This window comes from Scomber scombrus, chromosome 9, assembly GCF_963691925.1.
Source record: "Scomber scombrus chromosome 9, fScoSco1.1, whole genome shotgun sequence".
Taxonomy (NCBI): domain Eukaryota; kingdom Metazoa; phylum Chordata; class Actinopteri; order Scombriformes; family Scombridae; genus Scomber; species Scomber scombrus.
The window spans coordinates 14,170,947-14,195,917 of NC_084978.1; the positions used below are offsets into that span (position 1 = coordinate 14,170,947).

A 24,971-nucleotide genomic window follows, 5' to 3' on the forward strand; every position below is an offset into this window, starting at 1 on the left:
GGGGGTCTTGACTGTCAAGTTTTTTTTTCTTTTGGTAACAAATATAACAGGCTCGTGTAAAAACACTTACACACACAGTGTTTTTCCATACAGGCAGAAGCATGAGGGCTGCCCTGCTCCTTTCCTGAGGGACCACTGTGGAGGAGCTCTGGTACTCACTTAAAACTGCAGAGAGTTTATAAAACGTTACTAATTATTCACCATTTTCAATAAAAACAATGAAACAGGGACTGTTTGCTTTGCTCCAAGTTCAGTGTAAATTATCTGACAGGTATACTAAAGAAAAACAGCATAATGGTGAAGTATAAAAGTACAACAACCCCAAACATACAGCCCAGTTCTCCAAGACAACTGGAACAAAAGGCCTGCCAAGTACCTTGAAAAACTGTGTGCAGGCGTACTGAGGAGAACTGCTGCTGTTTTAAAGTGTGGTCACAACAAACATTAATTTGATTTAGGTTTCTTCTGTTAACTGCAGTTTGTATGACGTTAACTTATTAAACCTCACTTCAGTGCCTGTGAAAAGGCTGCTCCTCTCCCTTTTTTTCACCGGGCCCTTTTTCACGTCATTATCATTGTTTCCTGTGTTATATCTTCGTTAATTTCAGTCAAATGTTTCCATTAATTCATCAGGCTTTTTGATAATTGAATAAACTGGTTGTTAGTTGTGGTTCCTCTTTGTTTAGAGTGGTTAGTCCACTCTGTATGTTTTCAATTGTTCTGTCTGGGTCGTTGGGGTTAGATCAGCTGTTCAAACAGGGAGAGCAAAAACAGGTTTGTATCATCTGTTCCGATGGTGGTGAGGAATTGAAATTGGAAATTTGGCATTGTTAGAATTATAGGCTACAAACACTTTACTAACTCATTCATAAAGTGGCTACTGACTTTTGGTAACATCAAATATTTATAAAATATGTGATGATATATAAAACATTTATTTGATCTATATCAGTGTTTGTCCACAATATTACACAGCACATGCTGTTGTGCTACACCACTGTTAGTACTAACAGTAGTAACTGTAGTGATTGCAGTTAGTTTTCCATATTATTGTCATCAAGTAGTACAAGAAACTGTAAAATATTTATTCTATTTTTCCATTTATAAGATTGAGAAACAAACACACATTAATGTCATGTAGTATAAAGTGCAATTCCATGACCGATATAACTCATCATTATTGTTCTGTGATCAGAAGTGTGATTAATGAAACATGCAACAACTTCAAGAAGAGGAACAGGAAGGGTCCCAGGATCTGCTCTGTCAGGACCTACAGAGTTTAAAAAAAAAAAAAAAAAAAAAAAGTAAATAAATAATCAGGGTTTATAACATTTAGAAATGTCTGGTTTGTATTGAGAAACTCACACGTGCCACCTTTTTTTTTCCTCTTATTTAACAATTACGTTCATGAAAACGACCTCCCCCCTCTTTAACCACTTCCAGGGTCTCTTCCCAAAGCAAACAAAGCTGCAAAACACTCCATCAATCATTAAAAAAAAAAGTGTTAATCAATTCAGGAACCTCTGAAACTGAAGCCAAAAACACATCCGCGTTCCAACTGAATCTGTGCAGCTTGAAATCCCATCATACACAGATTCGGGGGCCATCGACCAAACACTACAATGAAAAAAAAGGTTCCTCCTCCCCATATAAATGGCCACACAATGCTATTCCCAGACCCCTGCCCATGAAGGTGAATGGTGGGCAGACCACATCCGAGCCTCTCACCTAAATGCAGAACAATAAACCGGATACTGTTCCCTTTAAAAGAGCTAAGTCCAGTCCACCTTTACCAAGCAAAGAAAAAGCACAAACAACAACACAAAAAGCTAAATAAAGACTAGACTTTGGTGCAAAGGTCGAAGCGAGAAAAACAAACATCAGGTTTAATGTAATGCCATGCGTGGAAGTTTTGTGAATGTTGAGATTATGAAAGGGATGAATTGAAAAATTAAAAAGAAAAATAGACCAACATTTGCTGGATAAAACATGTTATATCAAAAAACTGAATCTGCACACAGTTTGTTTTTTCTCAAAGATGATACTTTTTACACATAAGATGAAAAGTCTGTAAACCATCTTAGTTTAGGGAATAAGTATGCTAACATTTGCTAATTACAAAGTCATTTGTTTAATAATTTGGTCAAGTCACTTTTTATTTGTATAATCCAATATCACAAATCACAAATTTGCCTCAGGGGGCTTTACAGTCTGTATGGCATTACAACATCTTCTGCCTTTAGACCTTAAATTTGAATAAGGAAAAACTCCCTTACAAATATTTGACCTGGGATTTTGAGCAGATGATGAATAAATTACTACAATTTATTCTGATTATATATTCTGATAAAATATCATCCAATAGTTTTTGGATCATTTCACTCCATAGAAAAACCATAAATGTGAACCTCAAGGTGACACAAGAGGAAAATTCAGGACATCACCAAAGACATCAGGATTCATCCTTTGAGGAACATGAATAAAGCTTCAAGTCAGTCCGTTTGTTGAGATATTTCAGTCTGGACCAAAGTGGTGGATTCACTGACATTAACGTCACCAGAAAGCAGCATGCAGACTCTACAGTTTCGTGTAACTGAAACATCTATAAACTCTGGTTGACTCAGCGACTCTCAAGGAAAAGAAATAATCAGGCATTTTATATTCATTCATGAATGATGTATGCTAAACTAAACCACATAATACCACCACAAATGTTGTCAGTGCAGCAGAGATCAGAGACCACATCTGCAAACTGCGAGAGCAAACAGGACGTTTTGATGTCCCACATTTGGGCTCATCAACCGTCCACCAAGAGCAGCCACAAGAGCAGCAGGGTGGTTCCAGAGGAGGAATTTCACAGAAAAGGGATTACCACACACACACATGCACACACACACACACACACACACACACACACACACACACACACACACACACACACAAACATGCATCCTAGCTCCAAAATAACCCCACAATGTTCACGTTAATTATACCACTGGGGTCCCGGCATTTTTTCCCATGCCCTCCTGGTGTATGAGCACTTTATACACCCTTTACCCCCTGCCAGAGAGGTAAACAATGGGGGCAAGTGCATGAGCTGGTTTCACTGCACTTTTGCCTTTGAATGGGCATTGATGAATCTGAAGGCACTTGATGATGCATGGCTGATATTCGTATGTTAGTTTTCTGGAAAACATTTCAGTATCAGAAAATCAGATATTAGCTGCGCAGCTCGTGTTGTCACTGAATCTTATAAAATCAGGAGATGATCAGAGGTTTTTGTGTTTATCTGATACAAATCTCTTTTGCATTGTTTTCCATCAGTAAACAAACAGGGAACGACAGGAGGGAGCACACATGCTATGAATAAAGTAAACATGCAATATGGCATGCAATCAAATTCAGGCCAACATTACAAGCTTTATAATGTTCTTGTAGAATGTGTTTTTAAGAGATCCAGTAAAAAAAAAAACAATATTTGAACTCAGTTGAATTGATCTGGCTAATGCACAACACATGAGTTGCCTGACTGAAATAAAAAGCCACTTATATAATTTCCTGAAGTGAGTTTAAAGTCCCCTCCAGACATGTTTTGGGACACATAAAAATCCTCTGCTTGGAATGATAAATTGTATTTGACATGTTTTTCCACAAAATCCTTAAAATGGCATCTTCTCCTTCTAACACATTAAAAATCCAGACTCTTTGTGCACTGCAGGCTTTAAGTCTCCACATCACATTGTTTTAAATCGTATACTTGACCCCAATTGGCTCCAACCTATTTGTGATGTCACAAATCCTCCTCATAGGTACATGCCTTAATCTCAGATTTAATGTTTAGGAAAAACTTTCCAACCTCAGCAGATGAATGTAAAAACAGCCCTCTAGTGTCAAACTACACAGTGAAGCTCAAACATCCAACTGATGTAACAAGAAAAACAAACATTTTTGTGTGTGGGGGACATTAAAGTTATTAAAACTTTAGCAACATCCCTCATGAATTATTTCTTTGTTATTACACAGACAAGTGGTACTTGCAGGTGGCGTCACCAGATGTTTGTTAATTTTGAGGTTTATTTGCTCTTTTCTGGAGAAAAAGTTTAGAAATGAGAGGTCTGTGTGCACAGAGCAGCTGAACTTCCTGTATGAATGTTTTATCCATGTTTTTTCATCTTGGGGCTTCAAATGATGATGTTCCCATTTTCCACAGATTAATGTCAAAGTGAAATTTCACAAAATGTTCACTTCCCACACCACGAGGCTTATGTGTATTCCCACAATACTCTGCGGCTATGATGACGTAGTAGTCTATCACAGGGCTGTTGCTTATAATTTCTCTTTTTAACACTTACCCCCAGGCTGTAGAAAATGTTCACGCAAACAAAAACAACTCGTAAAACATCTTTTACAATCTTGCCAACATCTATATCTGTTATACCCAGAGTAAATAAATCAGAAATACTTGGATGTGACTTGTGTTTGCAGTATCCTTTTTTCCATGTGTTTTACATTACAGATGACAAACTAAAGATTGGTGCCTGTGTTTCAGCCATGCAGGCAGTTTCTCTAAAAATAGTAGCAGATGGTCCCGTTTTACCTCCTTCCCTGCAGAGAAACGCTGTGGCCACTTCAATAACACCAATAAAGTTATGCAACAAACTAAATTCTTGGGCTGCTTCACCGCTGACTGTCGTTGATCTACATACTGCTGAGGTCAGGGAAAGAAGTGACTTTTTGGTCAGTCGAATGGGGAGTCTGAGTGACTTTTTCATCTCCTTTCAGTGATTGTCAGGACATTTGTCAACACACAAGAGCAAGACAGTTTACTTCCCTAAATCATCATATACACTGTAAATGCAATTACTGGAGTCATTTTAAAGAGACTGAAACACATCTCAGATCACTTTAAATATTTGCTCTGCTTTCCTTAACAATCAAAGCATGTATACGACACAGATACACAACAGCAAACTAAACTGAGTCGAGATCTTAACTGCTGTTTTTTGGATTAAAGATGAACTTTAGACCTCAGTTTCTGAGCCAACATGGAAAAAACATCCTTAAAGTGCTCAAAGAAAGAAAAAAACAAAGGATATTTGAGCATCTACAATGTCACTGAAATGGGCAAACTAACAGCTTTTTTTTTTTTTTTTGCTCAGGGCTTGTACAATTTGTACAAACGCAACCAAACTATGAAGAAGGTATTACAGTGCAGTTGGGTTTGATCCAGAAAAACATGTTGGATATCGGCACAATCACCCTGACAATCTTTTGGCTTGCACTCTGTACCCTTCAGTATGTTGAGCTTTACAGCTGTGCAGAGAAACAATTGCTGACTGCACACTTTAAGACAAAACTGATATGTTTCAACAGAGACAACAGTCGCATCTGTGTACCTATTTAACTATCTATCTAAAAATGATAGCACACTAAGTCTACAAATAACTCTGTCCTGATGGCAGAAACAGATACAGCAGAGGAAATTCATATCTGTGCATCCATGAGGAGATTAGGGACATTGCATATTTGACTCAATTGTGCCATCTAGCGTATGAACGTATATTTGGTTCATGGAGGGTATCTATTTTTTGCCTCAGTCAAAGGCTGAACCTTGTTTTACTACTGTTGATACAACTAGACACTGTTTGTAAATCAGATAGTTCCGGAGAGATGCAGATAGTTCAGATCCTAACAGGAAGTGATCCTAAAACACGTTTTATGGTGTGTTTTTTGCCAGTGACACAGATTAAATACCAGAAAGTATAAGAATTGAATCTTAGACTGTCCACAAGAAATGAAAATGAAAAGGTGATGAATCAGCTACTAGGCATTATACTTAAGAGTAACACTTTACTTTCTAGGCCTCCTGTTTATCATGTATAGGCAGTATACACTTTATAACACACTGTGATGTGGTTTTAAGCAGATATAAGGACATTAAAGTGTTAATTAATGTACAGTATCTTACAATCAAATATAATTACCCAATGAAAACGTACTCGATATTGTTATAACTGTGTTCATTCATTTTCTGTTTATATACCAGCCTCCACTTATGGGTATTATAAATCATTTATTAAATGTCTTATAAATGCTACATAGGAAGTTTTTAAGGAAGATGTTATCCACTTATGGTTTAAGCGAAAGCCTACCCTAAGAGTTCACATTTTATTCCTGTGAACTCACTTTAATTTGTAACTAGTCCGTTCTTGTTGAATATCTGACGACTGCAGCGATGATGTCAGTGACACAGAAACTGGAGCTGCTCTGAATCTGAATAACAAGAAGACACTATTTTACACATGAACCGCAGCTGTATACGCACTTCATTTGAACCTTTTGGATGTAATATCTCAGCCAAAATTCTGATTAATCTGTTAATTATGAAGGGTCATCTGATCACGCTTCCTTTTACCAGGTAAGCAGGATGGAAAACATACAGTATGCATTGGTATGTGTATGTCACAAAGTAAATATGAACAGAAAGTGTTCAGTCTGAAGGGACATATGTGTTTCCCCTTTTTATTAATTGACAAGTGCTTCAAAATCACTTTAAATATAATCTATTTATGGTTGTTTCATGCAGCATTCAGTCAGATAAGTGCAAGTTGTTACTTACATTACTAAGTAAAATACTGGGCTATTCTAATTGAACTACTAAGTAAAATATTGGGCTATCTCATGATTGACAGCTCATGGACATATTTGTCTGGTGTACATGCTGTATGCTGCTTTTTTAACTACAAACAGCAGAATAACAGGTTGCAAACTCAGTTTTGAGATGGATTTTCCTGTTGAGTCCCGACAGTCAAGTGGGAATATAATCTGTAATGCTTGCAGTGCTCTGACTCTGGTGCACAATCTGATAAAGCCTGTATGTGCATTATGAAACCTTGTTTGTTGGTGGAGGCTGCCCTCTTGAGGTGAACAGTCTGGTGAATGGTCGCACAGATTTAATCAGAGTTCAGAGGTCACTTTGATTATATCTCTGAAATCCACAAGAGGGCAGCGGTGAGTCACAATAATCCATCTACACACTGAAAACTGCAGGGAAGATGAATTAAAAATGAACTTTAGACCTCAGTTTCTGAGCCAACATGGAAAAAACATCCTTAAAGTGCTCAAAGAAAGAAAAAAACAAAAACAAAGGATATTTGAGCATCTACAATGTCACTGAAATGGGCAAACTAACAGCTTTTTTCTTTCTTTTTTTGCTCAGGGCTTGAGCAATTTGTACAAACGCTTCCAAACTATGACGCAGGTATTAATAAATGTAAAATGCACATGAGAAAGCCAAATACACTGTTCCCATGTGTGTACTGGCTCAATAAGTTACTTCTTGGCCTGTACTTACTCTGATGAAGGTAGGAGGCATGTTTTAACCATGACTAAGTAGCCATGAAGTATTAAAGGCTTTTAAAACGTATTACACTCTTGAGTGCCTCTGATCTTTTCCATAACTTTAAACTAATAGGATCCCCAACCTGAAGAGCACTAGGATATCTTTCTAGACCCAAGCAACACTCCCTGCATCTGTTTTTGTACATCTTGACCTGTATGGTCTGCTCAGTACTTCTTTCTTTTCTGAGATAAAGAAAGGGTGTTTGATAAATCACTTACAATATACAGATACTGCAAAGTTCTTGCAGAGGATATGCATTCATTTATTAATGTATGCTCTTCTGACAGCCACATTATTTATTTATTTTAGTGACTGTAACAGTTATCTCCTCCAGCTTTAACGCGACAATGCACCACAATGTAAAATTCCTGCCACAGCCACAAAAAAGCTAGAAGAAGAAAAAAATTAATAATAATGAAAATTTGATACTTAACGGGATTTTTCAGTTGACGAACAAATTAGAGAGCTGGCCGTGAGCTGTCAGAGGACAACTCGATTAGACTTGTCTCATAAATATTTTGTGGTCAATAAACAGATGCATCAGAGGCATCCATCAGTGTTTATGACTTTGCGCAGGACTTTTAGAGTAGCCAATTAGTCAGTTCTGCTAAACAGGGCCTCAGACACTTGCCAGATTATTCGAAAAACATCAAGAAACGAGAGATAATTATGAGAAGATGAAGTAGATCGAATAAATAACTTCACTTCGGTCCTCAGTGTGGTGTGAAGAGTTGTCAAACTATGAATATCTTTACAGATACACAAGGGTTCAGCCAACACTTGGGCCTGAAATACGACATAAACAAGAAAAAGGGACACATTATTCTCAAGCATCCCATCTGACATTTAGATTTATGATTAAACGACCTAAACGTATTATTTACATCATCATCATGGCTGAATTTGTCACTTTTCAACGACGAGACATTATGCTAATTTCTTCATGGCATTTTGTGACTTTGTTGCATCAAAATCAGGTGAAAGCACAGAGAAATAAATCTGCTGTATTTTCACGGGGCAGCAGAGGATGATGTGTCGAAAGCCGCTGTTTGTCACAGAGGGGGTTGTTGGAGTTTCCTTGTAACCGGAATTAGCTGTGAAGTGCGACCTTGAGGTGTGAACAGGAATACGAAAGGTCCGGCTTGCTTCAACAGAAAGTCTCTCATACTTTGCACCTCGTTTGCAAGTGAATATCTTGACAAATAAAGTGGGATTTACGCGTGAAGCGTGGTTGGGAAAGGCTGGATTCCCATAATAACAGGTTTCTAAACCCAAAAGAACCTGAAACATGTGTTGGGCCTGCTGGATTTAGTTGGGAAGTAATAATAAAAAACTGTAGGACTAATGCAGAACCTAATCTGTTCACTGTTTTTAGTGGTCTCTAATGCAATTAATTGTAAATGAAAAGTGAAATCTTGAAAAAGTCTATAATACAAGATATATATCTGAGCGTAACTTTGCACGTTTGTGGACGTGTTGCCTGTTTTACTGCCGCTTCATGCAGCATGTGCAGCTGATAGGCCGTGGTGTTAATGTATTCATGAAGTGGAGTACTCATGTCCAGGATAGGCCCACTGTCAGGTGATGACGCGCAACAGGACAGGCGCAAGGGGACAGCTGGGCTGGCAGCACCGACCACTCTCATTTGGATGCAAATCTCCAAGAGTTGAGGAGTAGGCTGACAGGAAGGCCTTAGTATACCTTTACGGTCTTGTCAACAGAGCCACATCATGTGAGACTGGAGAAAGACTGGAACTACGTCGCATTTCACTTTGGGAACCCATTTGGACTACATAAACAGCATAAGGATTGTTTTTTAAGAGTTCCAGGGCAACCATGTCGCCTTAAAATAGGCCACAACAACCTCCTTTGCTGTTTTTATTATATGTAATTGTTTTTAATACAAATCATGTATGTGGGATACCTATTGGATAAAGAAAGCGGCATGTATCACCAAGGGCCAGTAAGAAGATCAAGCATCAATCTGCCTCCACAGAACTTTGTTTCTACGCCTCAGTACCCCGACTTTTCTGGATACCATCATGTGCCGAACATGGATACGCACGCACAATCTGCGGGGAGTTGGGGACCTACATATGGCGCTCCACGGGAGGACTGGGGTGCATATAGTCTGGGACCACCTAATACTATTCCTACACCCATGAACAACTCATCTCCCGGACAAGTTCCTTACTGTTCATCTGAGTACAGTCATATGCATCCTCCAGGATCTGCGGTGTTACAGCCGCCACCGGAGAACGTTACCGTTGCACAACTTTCTCCTGACAGAGAAAGGCGCAATTCATTCCAGTGGATGAGTAAAACCGCGCAGTCGTCTTCCACAGGTCAGTCTATCTAAATTATTTCCCTTCTGTTATGTCATTTAATGAGCTGAAATATTTGCACTGCTCTTTATGCTTCCTTTGCAATCACAAACAAATTACGCACACATTATTATGTTGGTCTGGCTCTTCTATGTCAGTTTGTCCAATTAAATGAGGATGCTACACATCAAAAGGCAAAACTAATTGTTGGAAAATAATGCCAAAAGTATTAAACATGAAAATGCACGATAACTTAGACAAAAATTAAAAAGAAGAGAAGGCAAATTGATTTATTTGACACTCGCCATGGTGCAAATTCCTTACATTCAATAAGAGTGTGAGTGTCATGTGTAATAACAGTAACTAAGCAGAATGAATCAGCCAAATGTGCACAATCATTATTTCCATAGCTAATAATTTTGATGGGAAAATGGACTTCAGCTCAGTCTGCTGTGGAAATAAAACACTAATAAAAAAAAACAAAGGTGTGAGGAATCGGCGCCAGGCCCAGTTGTGATGTTAATGTCATTATTCCTGCAGATGTGAGGTCGACTTCCCTGTCACATTGTTTCGTGTTTTGAGTGTTATCCGTCATATCCAGGCGGTGGCCTTTGCTTTCAACACCTCTTCACTTTGATATGCACCAACCTCCCTTCCTCTCCAAGAGTTATATTGCCGGAAAAGAGTGAAGTTTTTCACAGCTAACGTCTCCAAAATACTGTAGGCCTTTACAACAGCCTGTAAACAACATTTATACAAATCCAATATATCTAGCCTAATGAGGCTTTAGAATTAAATTGCTGCTTTACACTACCTTATAGCCATCAATTAATATGAAAGTGTGTCCACATTTTGTTAATCTAATATCTAATTTGCAGCCACAAAAAGCAGACATGCACCCTCACAACAAGCCTGTTTAATTGTAAAACTAGTACAACCATTTCCAGCATGAGCTACACGCTTTCTGGAGGGGTTTTAAGTCGAATCAGGACTTGATGTTTTCTTATCTTGAGTGTCGTGTGTTGCCTTTTAACATTACTAGAGGGACTGACTGGGGGCTGTTTGAAATTCACTAAACTACAACTGTCATCAAAGCGAGATCAAAAAGCCCAATTTGCGTATGTGTAGACAAAGCAGAGAGATGTGGATTTAAGACGCAGCTAATAAAGATGCAGTGTGCAGATAGGCCGGTCCCGGCATGCAGCCTCCTGTGAGAGTCAATCCTCCAGTTCAACCAGCTGGCTGCCAGAAGATGGGTCATTGGAGTCTTAAAAAAAAGATCTTGTTTTCTGCTTTTTGTGGCTTTCACAGGTAAAACACGGACGAAGGAGAAATACAGGGTAGTGTACACAGACCATCAGAGGCTGGAGCTGGAGAAGGAATTTCATTTCAACAGATACATCACAATCAGGAGGAAATCTGAACTGGCGGTCAACCTCGGTCTGTCGGAAAGACAGGTAGGTCTAAAAGATCCAAAATACTCCTGCTTGGTTTATTTTCAACGAATAAAGATGTACCTTGTAAACCATTTAAAGACATGCTATGTATTGTTCAGCCTCCATATGCCAAGTGTAATCGTGAATGGACACCTTATAGGCTTCTCCATAATATAAAGGACACTACAATGTGACATAAATGCATTACCTTTGATATGTGAAAAGCTATTTTAACCTGGGATAGGTGTTATTTTTAGTTAGCTATTTTATTAAATTAATTAGGCAATTGTGTGTGATAATTCCGTTTTAAAATACAACAAACACACTCTAAAAATAATACATCTAATGACATCTATAAATACACTGTATATGCTAGTATGCATACACAGGTTAATTGATTTGACTTAACTTTAAAATGGATAGTCAGCAAATATTAGTCCTAAATTATGGACATGTTTTCCTTTATTTATTTACTTTATAATTATTATTAGATTTCTATTGATAATTTATAATTATAGCCTATTTTTAAAATATATGACCTATGCATTATTTGTTCCTATATATTTATTAGCTATTTTTTTCTTAAATTTCCTATCTATTTGTTTAAAGGCATTTATTGTAGTGTAAGGAATAGCATGATGTTTAAGCAAAGCAGCTCAAGCCCATAAATGGCCTCAATATCTAATGTTTATTCTTATTTATTTATTCATTCATTTATCTGTTAATTCCCTGTGTATAGACATGTTTATTTGAAATAAAATAGCACAAAAATAAAGAGGTAGCCACTAATTAAAAACAACAACAACAAAACAACACGTTTAACCTGATATTTTCTTTGTGCACTTTTAGGTGAAGATCTGGTTTCAGAACCGCAGAGCCAAAGAGAGGAAGATGATTAAGAAGAAGATGGGTCAGTCTGACGGCAGCGGGGGTTCAGTGCACAGTGACCCGGGTTCAGTGAGCCCTTTGCCGGTGCCGGGCTCCCTCAGCCCCACAGACATCCACGGCTCTATGTACCCTCCACAGGGAATGAACACCTTGCCATCTATCAGGAATATACAGCAAGTGACAGTGACTCAGTGAGACATTTCACCCTCTGGATCATCTAACATAACTGAGCACTCCGACACGCTGACAGGACACTTGACAGGCAGCCAGAGGATCAGCTCACGTCCTGACGCACCAGGCTGTGGATAAAGATGTGATTTATAGCAACGAAATGCTGGAGGCTCTTGAAATATCGCTTTTTTAATAGAATAGTTCTAATAAAATGGGGGATTTAAAAAAAAAACGAAAAAATCAACGTTTTTCAAAAAACTTTAAATTGTTTGTGAGTTGATAAGATATAAATATCCTTTCTGTATGTGATGAAGTGTATGTGTTTGTGAATAAAAAAAATGAGAATTCAGGGACCTTTTAACGAAGTTTGAAACTAGATGTCACACTGTGGACTGACTGCTTTGACTTGACAAATCATTCACACCTGTTTTTTCAGCACAATTTACTTGCTTTAGCGAAGCAGCTGTTGATGATACGGGTCGTTTGATGGCAACATTCAAAATGTAAATAAATTGCCTTTTTTGCAGTAAACCTGAAGTTTTCTGTCGTTTCTTAACTTTGTATTTTGCTTTATGTTTTATATTTGAACACTGTCTACACTTCACTTTCTTCAAGTGTCCATAGAGAAGGAAAGAAGTCTTGAAGAAGTCTTATTAGATCATTTTGAGACCAACGCTGCACCAACACACTGCAAAACACATTTAAATAAGACTTAACATAAGAAATCTTTTCTAACAAGTGTATACTTGTATATGACTGGTTGTCTTTTATACATTTTTAAAGCTTTGTAAATTGTGTTTTGTTTCATATCCATCTAATTTGAATGTTCCTTTCGGCTTGTGATCAACAGGTAGCTTAACACTAGCCTATACGAAAAGCAATTTAAATAAGATGGGTGTGAAACAAAAAAAGATTTACAAAGGGTTGAAAATATATAAAATAGCTTACAACCAATCATATATATACAATCTTATTTAAATGTTTCTGTGTGTGTGCGTGTGTGTGTGTGTGTGTGTGTGTGTGTGTGTGTGTGTGTGTGTGTGTGTGTGTGTGTGTGTGTGTGTGTGTGTGTGTGTGTGTGTGTGTGTGTGTGTGTGTGTTGTCTTCTGACCCTGACGAAGGCCGCAGCCGAAAAGCGTTGGTCTCAAAATAAAGCTCTTCTTCCTTCGGTTTAAATGTGTCAAGTACGACAAGAAAAGGCTTCTCCTCAAAAACAAGGCTTACAAAATGTCCAATACAATCAGCATACAGCCTATCAAAAGTGAAACAAATGTATACCTGTGACAATATTGCTTTCCAAAGCTAATATAATTGGCATATGTCAGTTCAACTCATCTACTTTTTATCTGTACTTTCCAAACTTTTGACAGAATAGATGTCAGCCTCATTTCTGAAGACAAAACTATATTTGTAATCTGTTCAAGAGACTCTGAGGTGCGGACTTGAGATCATGCAGCGATCATGAGCATATCACCCCCTCCCCTCCACGTCTTCTCAGCTGCTCGTTGAGTGGCAGCAGCCAATCAGAGCTGACTAGTTCTGCAGCAGACAAAAACAGTGTAAAGGCCCAGGAGGAGAAGAAAAGTGTTTTGGAGCAGATAAGAGTTTAATTAATAGTACCAGTTATGAATCAGTTTATTTTCCTTGGACTTTCTGTGTGCGTGAATGTAAAAAAGTAAGTGCAAGTTTACCTGCATTTGAGTTTAATTTGTAATTATTTCACTACATGTAGAGGCAGCTCGTTAAGTTGTTACAGCCTGTGTTTAGCTAAGTTTCACAGCTAATCCATATTACCAAGAAATGCTTAGGATGGATGTTTATGGCATTTCCTTTATTTCTTTAAGCTATATTTCTGGAATAATTATTGTGTAACTTTATGTATGTAAGCAGGACAGAGTAATAATAATACTTTGGTGTTTATTGAGTGCAGATAATTGATGCATAATGTGTAGTTTTATTTTGGTGACAGTTCATGCATCCAGTTTAGTGCTATTGTGTGATTAATGCATAATTTGGAATGTCAAACTTTAGAGAGTGCCACCTGGAGTGTATGAGACCATAAAGGCATGTTTATCAGTTAAATATGTGATGTACCAAATGAAGGAGACTGACATTGAATGTTGGAGGCCAGTTTATTCATTATTTTATAAATATTGTTTCTTTTGGTCCTTGCTTTAATAGAGTATATGCAGACCATTACTTACCTTGAATTTGCAGTCTTATTTCCATGGTCAGTTACAGTATGTAATGTTATGATTACATTTAAGGTGTAACCTAATTGCCTCTGGATGTTGCATGTTTGTTTCCTGTAGACCACACACATTCGCCAATAAATGGTAAAGGAAGTTCTGCCTCCTCTGTGTCTGATCAACACCCCTTGGCGACGGCTACCACACCTGAACCACTTAGTCTCAGCTACATAATCTATAGGGAAATTTGCTGTCAGGTATCTGAGATTGTTTCACTTGTGCAGAAGTGTCCGCTAGTGAACATTAAATTGATGGAGTTTATTTTTTCAATTCAATTTAACACCTGACAGTACGACAATAATCTAATTTAACAATTGCTAAATAAAACAGCATTCTCTGGCTTTTGAGCATATATAAAATGTGGCACTTTGTCATCATGAAGTACACTTACATTTCACATTGATTGTCATTCAATCCAAAACATCCATTATATTGTGACATATTTGACATAGTTCTTCTGTTACAGGTTACTAAACATAAGAAACTTCAAAGCATTTAATGCAAAGAAAGTTTAGGCTTCTGGGTTCAAAGTGTAGGTTCATGCGTAATTAGTTGAAGTGACATGTTAATTGTCATGTGGCTAGACTGGCTGTTTTGGGGTAAAGGACTTTTCCTGACTTTGACCTCGTGTCCATGACTTAACTCAATTATCTCTGATGCAAACTGCAGAAGTTATCATTTCAAAGTGTATCTTAGATTACTCCTGTCATGTCTCGCTAATGTCTGGTAAATAAGAATAAAAATAATAATAATAATAATCAATCATCATTTATTCATTCATTCATTCATTCATTTATTTTGATACAAAACTTCAATCAAGGAAAAATGTACACATTACATCAAATGCAAAGTGCACAACACAATACAGGAGTGCTGACAACAATAAAAAATAGTAGGCATATAAATATTATAAAATAATGGATAAATGAATCAATACAATTAGATTTTTAACTTTCTCTAAAGTTTTATAAGTTGAAAATTAAGTAATTATAAGACTAATAAAAAAATCTAAATAAATAAACAAAATGAAATAAGGACAGAGTTAATCCCTAAACATTCAATCCCCCCCCAAAAAAGGAAAACAGTGTTGGGAACCTAAAAACTTCTGCTTGTGAATGAAGAATTTTCCCAGTCAAACAAAAAGTTAACAAAATGGTTTAGAGACGTGTTACTCATACTGTCAAATTAACACATTGTATCTTAAACATGAAAACAGTGAGTAATATTAGTGATTGATTACATTTCTGCTCGTCTGATCACTTCAACAAACTCCGGCTCTGCGCGCGCGCCCGTGTTTCCGTGCGCGTCCCCGCCGGAGACGTCATGAGCGTCTTACTACCCAACATGGCGGACTTTGATACCATTTATGAGTTAGAAGACGAAGAGGATGAGCGCGTAGTGAGTGAGGAACACCTGCCCAGATACTGTCCGGAGCCCGTGGTGATGCGAGGGGCCGGCCACATCACAGTGTAAGCTGAGCCGCGTTTGTCGCGCTTGTTTCGGGTGTCTTTAGCCTGTTTAGCCGCTGCTAGCCTGCCTGCTAACGCTAATCAAAACAACTCACAGTTTGTCTCGGAGGAACAGCAGCTTTGACCAAAAAGGGACCCCAAACTTACTGCGACATAAACTGACCGTAACTGTTTTACATCCTATGTCAACCGTAAACGTGGTAACGTTATAAGCGAGCAGAAATACATCGTCGTTAGTGTTGTCTTGTAAACACAGGCATGATTAAGTTGTTTGCCAGTACGAGCTGTGCCCGGGATGTGTGTGTTACAAGTTTAATAATTGGGGGTGTCAGTGAGATATCTGAGTCGATAATAACTGAGACTGTAACAAACAGAGCCTGCCCCCCCCCCCCCCCCCCCCCCCCCACCTTCTGACGTCATAGAGTATAATTAAAACAAAGTAATGAAGCTGGCTGTCGTCATCATCATACTGACATCAACCAGACTGCACACACTCATCACCTCTGCTTTGATTTAATATTAAAAAGTGTCAACGTGGACAGTGACACAGTGCTTAAATACAGTTCATAAGTGTATGATAGGTCACAGCTGTGTTTGTCCATGATCACACACACACACACACACACACACACACACACACAAAACAGCTGTCCCTCCCCTATCAAAAGTATCTAAGATATATATATAAGATATTTACAATCTTAAACAAAATCCTTTTTTTAAATTTTTATTACTAACAAGCCAAACATTTTTCAGGTTAGTGACATCAGACTAGAGCCTGATGGTATATTGGCCAACCAATATTATCAGCCGATATTGACCTATCACACATTTATCAGTAATGGTATTTATGCGGTCTAATATGTGCCAATATTTTTTTTAAGATAAAAAGGTTGCATTTTATGTATATTTGATCCTTTTTCTTAATTAATTTTAATATATATTAAATTCTAAGTGAAGTTTACGGTTTCAGAGCACGTGTCATTTTACAAAAGTTACATTTATTCTTAAACTGTACAATATCATGCCACCATTACATATCTTTGTCAAAAGTGTTTAGTAACCAAATTTGAGGGACCATTGCAATAAATGTGTGTTTATGTATATTCTGGATATATAAGATTATCAGTTGATATATCGGTATCGGAATTTGTTTCCTCCCTAATATCGGTATTGGCATCGGACTCAAAAATCCAGTATCAGTTGGGCCCTACATCAGACAATACAAATCTAAACTGCACCACAGGAGAGACAAAGCAAGTGTGTGTGTCGCCCCCTTGTTTTATCGTCCTCAGCCAGCTTTGTAAGAAAAAATTAACATTTAAAAAAATGTTGCTGGAGCTTTGACCTTTTTAGACTTTTCTCTTCTCCGTGCACCTTAGAAGTAGGTGAAGTTGTCCCAGAAACCTCTACTCTGCTTTAAAGGGTTTTTAGGCATTTTTAGAGTCTGTTCCACCAGCGTGATGCAGAAGAACAGAAGGATCCACACTGCAGAGCTTAGTTCTTGGGGCCTGGAGGAGCTAGTCACTGGCAGATTTGAAGGTTTGGTTGGAGGTTTGTGTTTTGATCAGTTCCTGTAGGTAGGGAGGAACATGTATGTTGATGGATTTGTATGTGAGTAGCAGGACTTTGTAGACATTCCTGAAGGCGACAGGGAGACAGAGCAATGAAAACAGAATTGCAGTTATATGTTTTCGCACTCTCATCAGGATCCTGGCAGCGCTGCTCTGAATGTACTGGAGCTCCTGCCAGGGATTCCTGTGAGGAGCGCTTTGCTGTAGTCCCGTCTTGAGGAGATAAAGGCCTAGACAGGTTTCCCTGCATCTGACAGGAGTTAGAGAGGAGCAGAGTTCAGAGATGGTAGAAAGAGTTTTTGCATAGATGTCTTGTATGGTGATCAAAAGTCAGGTAAGGGTTTAATCCAATACCCAGATCTGTGATTTCAGAGGAAAGGGGGATGAGTTGAGGTATGGAGGCGATGACTGAATCTAGTGCCAACAAGGAGAGCTTCAGTTTTGCTGCTGTTTATTATTACTTGTCAGACAGTCGTTGCTGTTATCAAGCTTCGCCTAGCTAGTCAGAATATTTCAAAACAGCGTTCTGGTGAAGTGAAATGCAGCAGATAAACAAACCTTATATCATCGAGTGGGGTTGGCGACATAATGAAGTTCATCATAAGACGATATGAATTTGTCAGCTGAGATTTTGCCATACAGTTTATATCAGAGCAGATCAGAATCAGGTTAATTAAGAAGTAGGTTTACATACATAAGAGATAAGATAAGATATAATACGTGACATCTCAACATCTGTGGGTGCAGAAGGTCTAAATCGATTAGTGGATTGACAGAAAATGTATAGTTTTAGCCATTCATTAAGAAAAAATGTGAGGACTGTTTATCAGACAAAAAAATACATTTGAGGAGGTCATTATGGAAATTATAACATGCATTTTAGACATTTTTTTGACATTTTATTGAAAAAATGATTAATCGATTAATCAAGAAAGAAATTGGCAGATTAATCACTAGTAAAAATAATTGGTAGTTGCAGCTCTAACTATGTAATTGTTGGCAATGTTGCAAATAAATGAGCAGGATTACTTTAAGCTAGTATTAAACTTTTACATGATCTTTGCATCAGTGGTTTGTCAGGATTTCATTCATGAATCATGCAAAATCAAACATTACTGTCTGGTTATTTTATACATTGACAGTTTCTCATTTGATTTTCCTGAAAATGTTCTTTATCACCATATATATGGATGGCATTATATACATTTACACACAACAGTGATGTGCAACACATATTGCACATCAAGAGATACAGAAAAAGGCAGACTCAGATTGCTATGCTGCTCAGTGAGATCTGGACACATTTGTTTGTTACTGTACAAAAAAAACCCCTCTAAAAAACTTCCTGTTTAATAGTCAGTGAAGCAGCATCTGATGTCTTATCATGGAATCAGAAGTCTTTGTCTTTGTACTTGTTTCATATTTTGCATAAACATTTTGATATCAGACTGTACTTAGTTTAAGTTGTAGTTGTTGTACATGTTTAAGTTGTAATTGCATCAAGATACTAATGCTCACAATGTTTGTTTGTTGTGTTTTTTTCAGGTTTGGACTGAGCAACAGATTCGATACAGAATTTCCATCTGTTCTCACGGGAAAGGTACATTTTACTTTAAAGCTTTCTTGCACTTCAGTCTTGGAGGCTGCTTTCTGTTCAATTCCAAGTGGGAAGAATTAAGTAATTAAAGCCACAGTGATTCTATTGTTCTTTTGGGGCTTTAACAACCCTGACTTCCCCAAATCACCCCATTCAAACCTTTCCAAGTGGTTTTGATCTGATGGAGATGCATTTCAAGCAACGCACCACAGTGCATAGAAAAGAGCCTGAATGTGCTGCTGTCCAGCTCTGTAAATGAGTAAGCCGTCTATGGGGCTCGGTTGTCGGGGACCCCAGTGTTTTTGAGGGTCCAGCTCCAGGTGATAAAATAATGAAATGAAGACTCTGCCGCAGACAAGAAAGGAAAGCTTCCTGGGTCGGACGCAGAAACACAAAAAGGCTGCAGGGATAAGAGCAGGCCGAGGGAAGTGTGGGGCAATAAAAAGTACCTTCAGTATTGTGACCCAGGGTGACATGTGATGGATGAGGTCACAATTATGATGATTGAAGGGTGCAGATCAGGCCCTGCTGGGCTTTATTCTGAGGTCTTTGGCTGTTTGCAAAGAGACCTTTGCATCCTGTCATAAAAGATTACGACCCCTGTTTTATGGCGTACAGACTCTGCGAGGAATGAGCATCCATTCAAGTTGTTTGGCCGGCGCGGCCACAGGCATTGAGCTTATCTGTCCTTTGAGTCCCTCTTTGCCTTGAACAGTCTGGAGCTTGGTTAGCAAGTCAGAGTATTTAGAGATCTCATCTCATCTCTGGACAACATCTGCAAATATGTACCTGTTGGTTTTCTTAAGCTTTCTGATCTTTCTGCACAGGTTTCTTTTGAGCAATTAGGAATCTTTCATGTCAGCACCACTTAGAACCTCCTCCCCTCTTGCTCTTTGCTGTTCGATTGTGGCAATACAACTGTTATTGTGATAAACATACACCCACTCTTAGTTTTTTGTTGTCTTTTTTCTAGGTAGCGCCAGAAGAATTCAAAACCAGCATCAGCAGGGTGAACGCTTGTTTGAAGAAGAACTTGCCTGTGAATGTGAAGTGGCTTCTTTGCGGCTGCCTGTGTTGTTGCTGTACAGTAGGCTGCAGTCTATGGCCTGTTATCTGCCTCAACAAGAGAGTAAGTCCCAGACCTCCCGCAACACGAGTTGGACAGCTTAACTCTCCCTTACATCAGCGCTGATTACTCTGGGGCTGTTTTAGCAATTCAGCCACATTGGTCTAAGTATAGAGGGTAATAACAACCCGTGTTCAATTAATGGCTCTGTGTAGAAATGACGCATTGCGCTGCACATCTCCTCTCCTGCCCAGCTCAAGGGTGTGTCATTTAAAGGTGGTGTTACCACTCAGAATCACTTACAACAAAGTGAACATAACTAGCTGGTAAACTGGGAGTTCAGTCCATAAATCACAACACTGCTGCTGTTTACTGTTACCTGTTAAATTGTTAAATTGTAAAATTGTAAAATTGAGTAATTTGTATTCTGTTGCTCTCATTTATATACGTGCTTGTTATTTTCTATTCCAACAGACAAGAAGGTCAATTCAGAAGTTGTTAGAGTGGGAAAATAACCGACTATACCACAAGGTAAGAAAGGCGACAAATTGCACATTAACACCTGTGTGAAAGTGCTTAATTGTCTGTGTCAGTGATCAGTGTAAGACGAGTATCATTGCAGTGGATAAAGGCTAAGCTGCAGCACAAGGTCTTCCTCTTCAAAGCTGCTTGAGTCAGATCTGGTGCACGCGATCTCAGAGGACCGTGAGGTCAGCAGTAAAATGCCATGTTAATTTTGTTTTGTCTCGCAGCAACAAATTACCGCTAGTAGCTGTGCAAAGGCATAAAGGAAGCTCTTCAGGGTGTCTGGCCACAGTTTGACCCCGGCGAGACCAGACAGCCCTACTCTCAAATTTCCCTGACACAGAAGGGGAGATTTCAGACAGATTTTCCTTTGTGTGTGTGTGTGTGTGTGTGTGTGCCTGAAAGTGAGAGAGATTTTCATTTATTGTGTCTGTGTTTTTTCTTCTCTCTTCAGCTGGGCCTGCACTGGAAACTCAGTAAAAGAAAATGTGAAAGCAGTAATATGATGGAATATGTAAGTAGACTGTCACAACTAAACTACTATAAATTACTGGGTTGTTACATAACTTCATGAACTTCATTATTTTATAAATGATCTAAGTGATACATTTTTCTTGATTAACTGCTTTGTTTATAAAGTACAGCTGCAAACTATTCATTATTCATTCAACAGATTCATCATTTTGGTATTTTTTCAAGAGAACATTTCCACATTCTCAGATTCCACCTTCTCAAATATTATAATTTATATTTTCTTGTTTCTTTGGTCTTCTGTTATAATACATGTTTTGGATTATGGACTGTCGCGTGGAACAAAAGAAGTCATTTGAGGATATCTCTCAATTTTCTGACATTTTAAGACCAAAGGGCTAATTGATTAATCAAGAATATAATTGGCAGATTAATCGATAATGAAAATAATCACTAGTTCCAGTTATAAAGTGTCAGAAGAAACCCACCATAGGTTATTCTCTTGACTGTAATATATTGCAAAGAAAAGCAGCAAATCATCACCAGAGAAAGCTTGGTATTTTTGCTTGAAATTCCTATAACAATTAACAAATTATCAGAATAGTTGCAAATGAATCTGTCTTTCAGTTAAGTTGACTTATAATTTCAGCTTTAGTTAACAAACACTGTGCAGTTGTCCTGAAAGTTAATTTATGTTGTCTTTTCTCCCACAGGTGATTCTTATAGAATTCTTACCCAAATATCCTATATTCCGACCAGACTGAGGAGGCTGTTAACAGAGCGGATGTGCGGCCCATGAAAATTATCCTTAGTGCCTTGTATATACAGTATGTTGGAATAAGGGTCTGCACTGGTGTCTCTCGTGACGACCCTATACATCTCCCACTACCTTGTACATTAGAATTTGCAACACTGTCACTTTGCTTTAGAGCAGATTTTGCACATTTTCCCGACAGAACTAGGACATTTCCCCTTTGTTGCACTCTGATGTGTTTTTGTTACATGTGACAAATGAGTGAAAAAACTGAACTCTTGAAAAGTGCATTTACCCCAAAGAACCATCAGCCTGTATCCCATCTATTATATCAGTGATCCCTTGCAAAGAATGTGATGCCTCCACCTTCCTTAAGTATCCTTGCCTTATGTATGATTTTTAAAATATGTACCAGGAGGACGAAGGCATCAAGTAATTCAACAAGTCTGTAGATTCTAATGCTGTTTGTTGGGTTTCCCCTTTTTGAATCTTTGCAAGTAGATGGGATGGTTGAAATTGCCTAACGTACAGAGTACGCCATCACCCTGTGTGTTTTCTTTACATTTAACTCTCTGTACATGGGAACTAGCTAGTAAAAGAACTTGACCTGTAAATACCATGTTAGGATAAGCTGTACAGTGGTATACCATTGTTTACATAAAGTTACTTAGCTCTTTAGTTTGTTTTTTTGCCAATATATCGCTGTACCATAGTTTTGATTAATGAAAGATGTCTATGTACCTTTCTAGTTTATATGGACCTGTTTACCTTGTAAGCCATATAGTTATAATGTACATGATGCCAGAGTTTGGACCGATAATTGCACTCAAGCCCAGTAGGTCGTCAGGATTTCAGCATTTCATGCATCCTGAATATTCATCCAGTGACAACAGCAGTATATGTTACCATGTGTTTTTTTGCCAATGAAGATGACACTCAATGACACTGTTAAAGATGCAGATGTAACTCTGATGTGCAGTTGGAAGGTAACGATTTGAACTCTGAACTTCCACTCATTTATTATATATATATTTTCAATTATTATATCCCAACTTTGCATTAATTTTTGATAGTTTTGTACTTCTCCCCTCTGCTGTGTTTGGTCCTCCTGATGTGATAAGAAGCACACCCATCAACAGTACATGGTGTATTGAGCAGATGGCTTCTTTGTTTCAATCATTCTGTCCAGTGTAAGTGTTATTTTCCCGCATCTTTGTCAAGAGATTGCTGCATTGCTTCATATTAGAGTGCCTCTGGAGTAGTTGTCTAACCACGGAGAGTACAGGTTGGAATATGTTCTCTTGTACAAAGGAGATTTGAAATCCTCCTCCCAGTATTGTCCCTGTTACATTTCTTGTAAATGTTTGTCATGATGACCTAATCCCTTTGGAGAGAGAAAATAAATTGTTGATTTTGATTTTTCTCGTTATCTTTAAAAAAAAAGAAGATTTGAAACAATTCTGTTTAAAATGCTTCATGAATGATGTGTCGTCTTTGTAAAATGGATCATTATTGACTCCCTTCCTCAAAGCCTGCTGTCCCACTATCAGAAACGTGGCTATTTGTCATGTTTAACAAGGTGTTGAATTGTTAACTTTAACAAGACAGCCAGCAATTACTCGACACATTTGTAAAACTCAGGAGTGAGAGCTGTTCCCGTAATCTGCTGCTACTTTCTGACATTGGATCATTAGTCAGAGAGCAGAGAAAACTGAACCAGATTGCTGTATCTTACTGCAACCCCCGAATACTAAAGCAGTGGGCTTCACTTCAGTGAGGCTGGTTTTATGGTCCTTTGTTTTATTGTTTTCACATTGTCTGTCCTTGTGTAGACAGGTTTTCAGTGCAGTAATCTTTACTCCAAAGAATTTGAACTCAATTATCTGTCACCACTAGTTTTAGTTGATTTGGAAGAAAATTATAAACTGCATTACTGTAGCTATAAATTCAGAGGATTTAGCCAAGCTTCTTATTTGTTGAATCAATTTAGGAATTTGTGTAAAACAAAAAACAAAAAAAACAAAGCATATACATATACAAATAATTATGATGAATTAAAATACATTAACACTGGGCTGCTTGCCTTAATGTTCTGATAGTTTACAAGCAAACTTTGGCAAATTGAATTTTCGTGAAAGGTAATTAAAACCCCCCCAAAAAAACGTACAATTTGCAAACGGCTCAAAGTGCTTTTATACATTAACAAGTAAATCTTACATTGCATTCTGCCACTTGTGACCTTTTCATTAAGCAGCACTTCTGTATGGATGGTTGATGCTCATACTGCATATCAATGACACTGTGCTGAGTGTCTGTTTGTGTGACCTGCATGTGTACTTTTTGCATTCCTGGCAAGTTGTACTGGTCTTACGGCCTCGTGTGTTTACAAGCACAAACACAAACGTGTCTGGGTCTGTGTGTGTATGTGTTATAGAGGGAGTGTGTGTGTGTCTGTGTGTAACCGTGCAGATATTCACATACTTGAACCGTCTGGCTCTGTACACACTTTGCAGTATTCAGAAGCTCCATGTCTTGTTTGATCCTGAATGTTGCACAGACTTTATAAGAAGACAGTAAGTTTAATCCTCATTAACTTTGCATTGACATATTACATCATTAATTGTCCTGTGGAAACAAAACTACATATTAGGAGTTTAAAATGTCTAAAATGTGTCTTAAATTGATTGATTTGAAACCTAGACTGAACATAACCTGAAATATACCTTAATTTCATGCAGTTTCTGTCCACTAGAGGTCAGACTGAGCCATGAACAGACTGTGCAGTGAAATGGACATTTGTGACTGGTTAATAGTTTTAACCGTTTGCACTCATGCTTACTCTAAATTTGGTTTTCCATCAGGGAATGTGCCACACCGAAAAGTTAAAATAAAAATATTATTAGATATGCTGATCTATTATGAAGAAAAAGCAACTCATGAAGTCAAGTACTATACATTAAAACTGTACATTAAAATGAATGAACATGTTGCAGTGAGTCTATACCATTTCCTTCACACTGAAGGTCTGTAAGATGAAATATGTGA

The 24,971-nt window shown here is 38.0% G+C and overlaps 2 protein-coding genes across 2 annotated transcripts; both read left to right on the forward strand.

Annotated features, from left to right (window-relative positions):
• Window positions 1-9,311: 9,311 nt before the first annotated feature.
• cdx4 (caudal type homeobox 4) lies at window positions 9,312-12,245 on the forward strand. The gene is made up of 3 exons (XM_062426041.1): window positions 9,312-9,747; window positions 11,038-11,183; window positions 12,012-12,245. The coding sequence occupies exons 1-3, from the start codon at window positions 9,312-9,314 to the stop codon at window positions 12,243-12,245; spliced, it is 816 nt and encodes a 271-aa protein (XP_062282025.1).
• Window positions 12,246-15,793: 3,548 nt separating this feature from the next.
• On the forward strand, window positions 15,794-23,345 carry chic1 (cysteine-rich hydrophobic domain 1). The gene is made up of 6 exons (XM_062425446.1): window positions 15,794-15,939; window positions 19,059-19,113; window positions 20,084-20,239; window positions 20,651-20,707; window positions 21,156-21,215; window positions 21,886-23,345. The coding sequence occupies exons 1-6, from the start codon at window positions 15,794-15,796 to the stop codon at window positions 21,934-21,936; spliced, it is 525 nt and encodes a 174-aa protein (XP_062281430.1). The 3' UTR covers window positions 21,937-23,345.
• The last annotated feature ends 1,626 nt before the right edge of the window (window positions 23,346-24,971 follow it).

Bases quoted from the DNA above. Each gene is read 5' to 3' on its own strand.
- cdx4 (XM_062426041.1), top strand. From the start codon at position 9,312: ATGTATGTGGGATACCTATTGGATAAAGAAAGCGGCATGTATCACCAA. The intron at 9,748-11,037 runs GTCAGTCTATCT...TGGCTTTCACAG, and splicing joins CGCGCAGTCGTCTTCCACAG to GTAAAACACGGACGAAGGAG. The intron at 11,184-12,011 runs GTAGGTCTAAAA...GTGCACTTTTAG, and splicing joins TCGGTCTGTCGGAAAGACAG to GTGAAGATCTGGTTTCAGAA.
- chic1 (XM_062425446.1), top strand. From the start codon at position 15,794: ATGAGCGTCTTACTACCCAACATGGCGGACTTTGATACCATTTATGAG. The intron at 19,114-20,083 runs GTACATTTTACT...TCTTTTTTCTAG, and splicing joins CATCTGTTCTCACGGGAAAG to GTAGCGCCAGAAGAATTCAA. The intron at 21,216-21,885 runs GTAAGTAGACTG...TTTCTCCCACAG, and splicing joins GCAGTAATATGATGGAATAT to GTGATTCTTATAGAATTCTT.